Source organism: Hipposideros armiger, unplaced genomic scaffold (assembly GCF_001890085.2).
Source record: "Hipposideros armiger isolate ML-2016 unplaced genomic scaffold, ASM189008v1 scaffold_266, whole genome shotgun sequence".
NCBI lineage: Eukaryota > Metazoa > Chordata > Mammalia > Chiroptera > Hipposideridae > Hipposideros > Hipposideros armiger.
This window is the reverse complement of record NW_017731616.1, coordinates 1050569-1059313: the sequence shown is the minus strand read 5'-3', so window position 1 is coordinate 1059313 and position 8745 is coordinate 1050569. Positions and strand designations below refer to the sequence as shown.

Genomic DNA, 8745 nt, shown 5'->3' with positions numbered 1-8745 from the left:
GACTGATCTGCCTCGCCAGGGAAGAGCGCAATGATGGTGCCAACTTGGGCCAGTGAAGCAACATCCTCCACAACTAGACTGAAGAACAAAAACGACAGCAACTTCCTCTGTTCCCCTTCCCCCAATTCCCCAGCGCTGATCCCATCCCCCAATTCCCCAATAAAAATCTTAAAAAAAAAAAAAAGTCAGGCTTACAGAATTATTTTAAGAATTAAACAATGTAATATAAATGCTCCCCTAGTGGGTGCTAAATAACACACTTATAAATATATAAATATGCAAATACATAATTTACGTTTACATATGTAAATTTATAAATGTATAACTAAGCACACAGAGAAGAGCTAGAAGATGGAAAAAAGAGACAAAAGAATATGTATACTGTAAGAATTTACATATAACATTTTTTCCATGATAGAAAAAATTCATTTTGTCTGTTGCACTGATACGGAGAGGGACTTTGGGCAGCCCTCAGCTAAATGTTCCTGTAGTATCAAAAAACTAACATTTCCTTTTCCCCGAGACTGAGTCTGTATCCAGCTTTCCATTATTTCTTGAACTTGCCTGGCATCGCTAAACCTGGACCTCCCTAATTTCACATTCTTGGCTGGGAATCTACCTCAGGGGTAGCCAATCTAATTTTGTACACTCCACACCCCTGACCCCCTTCTCTGAGCCTCTTTTCCACATTTCCTGTCAGCCTCTTTTTCCTCTTGGGAGCAGTGCTCTTTCCCAACTGGCCCTCTGGGTCATGGTGCCTGTCTTACGGCCCTCCATAGCTCTTCTTCCTATAGTCTAGTCCTTAGTGTTAGAGGCACCACTATTTGACACGGACAGAAAAGAGTGAACAGTGTTACTGGATGAGCCGTAGGGGTGGAAGCCAAACCAAACCATGACTATGCCAACCCCAAGAGGGTTTAGAGCATGTGTGCTTTCTCTCCAGCTCCTAACATGACGTCTGGTACAGATATGGTGCTCCATATGTATTTGTTGGAAGGAAGGAAGGAAGGAAGGAAGGAAGGAAGGAAGGAAGGAAGGAAAGAGGGGAGTGAGTTTTTAAAGGGATATAACCCCGTCAAGATAGATCAATTTGGATTTTTTTCCATCCCCATTGATCTGGCACTTACTGTGTGTTCACTGATTCGAGTCATGTCAATAAGCATTTTATTGTGCACCTGATGTTTATGCAGCATACTGCAGGGCTAATGGCAAAACTGACTGACAGATGCAGTGGTGATATCAGTGCATGGATTTTGTAAGCTTCAGCGAGAGGCTTTCTAAAAATGATCGATGAATATGGAAATATGATATATAAATTTTCCTACAGTTAGGCTCCACAAGAAATTCAGAGAACTGGGAACTAGAGCTACAGAGTCACTCATTTCTACACTAGCCCCACCGAGAAGAAATGGGTCCCAGTTCTGGCTGTGTCACCAGCTCCTAAGTGGGGCTGAGCAAGCTGCTTAACTTCTTTATTCTTCAGTTTCATTATTTATAAAAATAGAGGCTTGGATATGATTCTAAGGGTTCCTTCTGATTGGAAATTCTATGTTTGTGGGCCACCAAACATAGTTTTGATAAAAATATTTAAAGGTCCAAAGTACAAAACAAGGCAAATTATCTTGGATATAAAATAGTCAAGAAGCCCATTTTGGAAATTAGCCCATGATTTAAGAAGTACTGTATCCATAGTGGGGATTCTGTGTGAGGTAAGACTAGACCCTCACAGTCCCTATGCTACATACTCACGTCAAGGACTTTTACCATGAGACTTAAATCTAACACTAGTTAATATTTTGAGTCCTGTTATCAACAAAGTTTAATTATAGAGTTGCCGTTTCACTTTTAAAATAACTATGACAAATGAATGAGAGAAAAAGATGGGCAAAATAGTTTGAAAATATTGTGGATTTCAACAAAGAGCTGGATTATTGAAAAATCATTAAATGGACTTTCTAAAATTTGGAAAATACAATCTTTGAAATAAAAAACTCATTGGATAGTTTTAACAGCAGTGGATAAGATAGGCTACGTTACCTCAAAAGCAGGTCAATAGAAAATACCTAAACTGAAGCACAGAAAAAAAAAAGAAATGGAAAAAACAGAGCTAAGTATAAGATACATGTGGGAAACCATGAAAAAAAAAGTCTAAATTATGTGTAAGTGGAGACCCAGGAAGAGAAGAGAGAGAATAGGGCATGAGTCATTATTTGAAAAGGTAATGGCCAAGAAATTTTCAAAGCTGATGAAATCATCAACCCACAGATTTGAGAAACTCAGCAAACCTCCCAAACCTCCCTTTGTATAAAGACAAAGAAAACCATAACTATTTTGAACATCAAGTCAAACCACTAAAAGACAAAGAAGAAAGAAAAGTAAGGTAGATCATATCGTTCTTCTACTCAAGCATCCAGTGGTTTCCCACTTCGGTCAGAGAAAAAGCCAAGACCCTTAAATTGTGAAAAGGTGCTGTGCCATCTGCTCAGCTCCTCACCCATAACCTCTGTGACCTCATCTCCTTTCATACTTCCCCTTGCTTACTCTGCTCCTGTTACGCTGTCCTTGCTGTCTTTCAGGTATGCCCGCAGCTCAGCACATAGCTAGTCGCTCTGCCTGGAACTTGCTTATTCCAGAGATCCACATGACGAGTTTCCTCAACTTCTTCAAGTCTTTGCTCCAATCTTTCTGTGAGGCCTTCCAGGACCATTCCATTTAAAACTGCTTTGCCTCTTCCCAGTACTTCCTATTCCTTCTTCCCTACTTTGTTTTTTCTCCATAGCAGCTTTCACTTATGATGCACTCTTTATATATGAGTTTATTATCTGCCTGACACTAGATCTAAATGTGGCATTGTTATCTGTCTTGACTGCTGTATTTCCAGTGCCTACTACAGTGCCTGACACATGTAGGTGTTCAACTGTTTATGGACTAATTGTGTGTTAAGTAAGGTTTGCTGCACTACCTGATACTTCTTTTGAAGCCAAAGGCATAAAGGTACCTATCTATTGTCACGAAGGTAAGGATTTTGACTTATTTTCCAGTGGCAGTAATTAGCCTGTTAGTTGATCCCACTCAAAGTTAGTCTAGATGTCTAAATTAGTCCTTATACCAGTCAATCTAATTTATTATCAAGGGATCACTGAGACACTATCAGGGAAATTCACTAGGATTATGATCATCAAACCATCTTGCATATTGTGGAATGTATTCAGAAACAAAGAGAAGATTGGCAAATAGAAAAGTACTTTGCACTTACTCATCTGACATAATTTTTTTGCCAAATGGTAGTCGTGACCCATTTCAGCTCTCAGGAACTGGAAAACATTAAGAAATTGTTCACATAAGTAGTTTTGAAGAGAATTTACATGTCAATTATAAACTCCCTAGAAAATACACCAGTAATGATTAACTATTTTGTTTATATGTACTACTGAGCAACCTGAGAATATGTAAGTTTATTCAACTGAGAGAGACAGTAAACACACTCATCACTTTAATATCCCTTTGGTTCAGATACAGCTTATATTTGTGAACTTAGTCCATAATTAGTTAAAAAAATGTAGATTTACAATTATGTAGTCACTATTTTCCAGTATTGCTCTCATACCATCCAGTTTCATTTTTATTATATTTTTCTTGTTACAATGTAATACATATTTTTATATGCAGGAAATTTAAAAGCTAAATAAACACATTGTATCCCCAATTAAAAGCGTCTATATTTCTACCATCCGGAGATGTTTATTTTTATACCTTCATGTATACTGTTTTAGTACTTTTCCCCCACAAATGAGCACATATTTACAAAAGCTAGGATTGTTCAGTAACTTTTAAAAAAAATCAATCATGGTCATGTTCATATATCATGATCATTTTCTCCCCATGAAATTAAATATTCTTTTTTTTAACTTAGACTACAATTTACTAAAGTAATCTTCTATTATTAGCTATTTAGACTGCTTCCATGAAAAAAAGTAAGCCTGCCCTTAGACGCTCTTGCTTGTGTGTGACATATTCTGAACCATATGTGGATGCATTGCTTGTGTGTGACATATTCTGAACCATATGTGGATGCACTAGGGTTACACTGCAAGAGATGGGAGCATCAAGTCACACAAAAGAGGCATTTCTCACACATTTCCAGACATTTGATAAATACCCAGGTGTCATTAAAAAAAAAAGTTCTCTATCAGTTTTCTAAGCTTCTTCCATGGGTATTAGATTATTTATATTGTTCTAATGTAAATATAATCGGATTCTCCTAGAGATTTTTCTATAAACTATTAATTTCATCACAATTCTCATTTATTCACATATTAATAATTCTCTTATATTTTAAAAATCTATTCTTGTCTCAGGTTCAGATGTTCATTTTCACCCCTATTTGTGGTTTTCTTCCATTTTAATTGTTGTATCTAGTGGTTTAGGTGTCATTCTTGTTTTCAAATATCCATCTCTTGAACTGATACATTAATTTGGTTTTTATTTTGAATTATTAATTTGTTTCTTTAATTCTTTTTCTTATTTTCCTTATGTTTATTTTGTTCTTTTTCTAGTTTCTGGCATTAATATTTAGTTCACTTATTGTCACTCTTCCTTGAACCATTATCATCATCAAAGCATTTGAAACTTTAAACACTTCTCAAAGATTTTTAAATTTAGTGTTATGATTTCATTATCTTCTAAATAGATTGTGAGTTTAGTTTTGAATTTTATTTTTAATTCAAGTGTCACTTAGAAGAATATCTTTTTAGTTTTAAGTAGTTTTAATTTGTTATTGTACTTATTTTTGTTATGTTTATATTTCTCAAATCTTTATGGAAAATTTAAATATACACAGAAGTAGAGAAAACAGCAAAAGAAATACATGCTCCCAATTCTCACCTTCAAAAATTAACATTTTGCTAATCTTGTTTTATCAGTATCACCACACTCTTTCCCCACTGCCTAGATTATTTTAAATCAGTTAGCAGATATCTCATTTCATTTTAAATTAAAAACCCAATCACATTATCACTATCACACGTAACAAAATTAGCAAGAATTTCTTAATATCAACTAATATCCAGTCTATTTAATGAACATTATATTGATAACACTAACCTCAGAAAATGAAAAGGTACATGGAATCAATTTCAAAGTCTCCTTTGTATTCACCAATTTTTTTGTTATCATAAAATATATTTCCTATTAACAGTTCAAAAGGCAATGAAATTAAGACATTCATGCAATAGATGTTAAAGACTTTCATGAGAATTACTTAAGCCTTCAAAATTAGGCTGAAGACAGGTTTAAAAGAATTGGTCTTATATTAAATTATTTGTGACATTCAAAATAAAGAGGTGCTTAACAGCTAAACTCAAAATATGAATTTTGATGGAATCCTGACTGGAAAAAAAATCCAATTATGAAAGCCATTTTAAAGACAAATTGGGAAATCTCAATTTGAATATATTTTATTACAGAATTACTGTTAATTTTCTTAGATGTGATAAGGGTATGTTACAATGAAGAATGAAGTTATTCTTAGGAGACTCATTGTCAAGTATTTAGAGGTGAAGTTTTATGATGTTTGAAACTTACTTTCAAAGGTTTCTGCCAAAAATATTTTTCTAGGCTATATTTATGCCTTATCTATGAAAAGAGAGAGATAAAGCAAATGTAGCACAATGTTAAGAAGTGGTGAACTAGGTAAAGCATACACATGTGTTCACTGTTACAATCTTTGAACTTTTCTATAGGTTTGAAAAATTTCAAAACAAAAAGTTGGGAAAATTAAAAGGGATGCATTTTGAGAACAAAAGATCTTATGCACAAGTACAGCACAAGATATGAAAATAACCAATCTCATACTGCCTATTTATATGCAAATGATTCATAAATTACTTTTATAATTAAATGTCAAAAAAGAAAGGGAAAAGAATAAAATTAGCAACTCCAGACAGTTTGGTAATGGCAAATAGGGTCTCTGAATGCTCCATAATTCATGAATGATGTTGATGTCCAGTCAAAAGGAAGTTTGGTTAAGTGAAATCTTTCCAACACTTGGCATCAATTTTTTTCTCCCTTATTAAAAGCACCTTGTACTATTAAAGAAGTTTCAAAATTCCCTATACATGCTTTAATCTAGGAAGAAAATACAGTAAATACGTCTGATTTCCTTATATTGGGTTGTCGGAAAAGTCATGACGTATTTTTTCTATGTTTTTCATTGCAAAAATGCGTAATGACTTTTCCAACAACCCAATATAATTCCATGGCTAGCATTTGGGTTAAACTATCCAAGGCGGCAAGCACATTAGCATTTTCTTTGTGCTAAAAATCTAATTGAGGCTTCTAGCCATGATGGAGTTAACAAAGATCAGATTTACTCTCCCTCCTTAAACAACCAGAAAACTGGACAACATATATAAAAGAAAAAACAGTTTTCAGATGCTGGACAACAGACATCACAGGACAGTGATCTCTAAGAGAAGGGAAACCAGATGGGACCTATGATTGCCAGCTTACTGCTTTTAGGTTGTTTCCAGGTGCCAGCAAGGGCAGGGAGAATCCAAACAGAGACCAGCGATGTATGTGAGTTGAAATAACAGTTTGGAGTTCAGAGAGGCCACTGTGGCTATAATTTTCAAGAGAGCAGTGAGCTTCACAAGGAGAGAGAGCTCCAGCAACCTGCAGAGGTGTCTCTTGGAGTCTCTGGCTGGTACTGAACTGCATATGAGCATGAAGAAACCATCTGAGGCTGAAAAAAGAATCACTAGAATGAGCAGGTGGAACAATCATTGAGTGGAACAATCATTGGACCTCACAAAGGGATGAGAAGAGTTCATGTTCTTTGCAGCCAGAGTGCAAGGTCCTCCAAATACACAGAGCACTGGGAGGTCCTGTGAATACACAGAGCACTGGGAAGAGGCCTCATTTGGTAGGGTCCCCACACTATAAGGGTTGCCCTGGGTCCTCCCAACAAGGCTTAAAAGCAAGACTCAAAAAGTGATACCTGCACTTCCACGTAACTCAATCTGTGTCCCAGATCAAAGTTCAACAATATTTAAAGTAAAACAACAAAAGTTTGCACCTAAGAACATGAAATGTACAACATTTAGGATTCAGTAACAAGTTACCAAGCATACAAAGATGCATGAAAATATGACCCATAAGCAGGAGAAAACTGAATCAATAAAAACTGACTTAGGGGGCTGGTCGAGTGGCTCAGTTGGTTAAGAGCTTGCTCAAGATTGTGAGCTCTGAGCAACAGGGACGCCGGTTCAATTCTGGCCCAAGCTGAGCTGCCACTGAGCTGCAAACAGGTGGCAGGATGGCTCAGCTAAAAAACAAAACAAAACAAAACAAAACTGACTTAGAATTGAAAAAGATGATAGCATTGCAGATAAGCATGTTAAAATAACTATTAAAAATATATGCCATATGCTCAAAAGTAGAGGAAAATATGAACATGAGGAGAGAAATAATAGATATAAAATTTTAACTAAAACTTCTAGAGATGGTAAATAGACTACCTAAAATAAATATATATTAACACATTTGAGAAAGGGAGGAAGGAAGAGAGGAGGAGAGGGAGAGGGAGAGGGAGAGAGAGATAGAGATAGAGAGAGAAAGGGAGGAGGGAAGGAGGGAGAATGGGATTAACAGCAGATTATATTGGGTTGTCGGAAAAGTCATGACATATTTTTTCTATATTTTTCATTGCAAAAATGCGTCATTACTTTTCCGACAACCCAATAACTGCAAAGAAATGATCATGAACTTGAGGAAATAGCAATAGAAATTTCTAAAATGAAACATAGAGAAAACAGGAAAAAAAAGAAACATCAGTGACCTTTGGGACAATATTGGGTGATCTAACATATGTGTAATTGTAGCCCAAATGAAGAGAGAGAGGGCAGATGTCAGAAAAAAATATCTGAAGACTTAATAAATGAATATTTTCCAATCCTGGTGAAAACTATGAACTCATAGATCCAAGAATCTCAATGAACAGAGGAAATATAAAGAAAACCACATCAAAGCACATCATAATCAATAATAATACAGATAAAAAAATTTTAAAATAAATTATAACACATGAATAAACATAACAACAGCAGACATCTTTTCTGAAAGTATTAGACGATGGAACAACCTTTCAAAGCACAGGAAATAACTTGGCAACCTAGAATTCTCCAGCTAACATAGCCATTAAAAATGAAGGTGAAATTAAGACTTTTTCAGAAAAACAAAAGCTGAGAGAATTCATTGCCAGAACTGCATTATAAGATATACTGAAGGAAGTTTTTCAGGTAAAAGGAAAATGATATCAAGTGGAAAGTTGGACCTACACAATGCTATGAAGAACACCAGAAATATATTCCAAAAAAGATTATTTTCCAATTTAAAAATCTCTTTAAAAGATATTTGACCATTTAAAAACAATGAGACAATATATTGTGGAACTTATATGTAGAAGTAAAATGTATGACAACAATAACACAAAGGATCAGAAGGGGAAATGAAAATGTACTATTATGAAGTTCTTACAATATACATGAAGTTGTGTAATATTAATTAAAGGTGGACTGTGAGACCACAAGAAGTGAGGTAAAATTGTTTTGTTCTGCATAGAATTATTAGTAAATGTTTACGTACAATATTTGCATGTGACATTTTAGGCTTTAACGCCTTTGTACATGCCGTTTTCTATGCTATGTTTTCTCCACTTGTTTATCAGATGAATTCCTACACTTCCCT

General features: G+C 35.1%; 1 protein-coding gene across 1 annotated transcript in view; it reads right to left on the bottom strand.

Moving 5' to 3' along the window:
- ERICH2 (glutamate rich 2) overlaps positions 1-8745 on the bottom strand; it is a 34084-nt gene that overhangs the window by 4322 nt on the left and 21017 nt on the right. Inside the window, 1 exon segment of the mRNA XM_019656796.1 lies at positions 3257-3314. Within this exon segment, the coding sequence (XP_019512341.1) occupies positions 3257-3314 (58 nt within the window).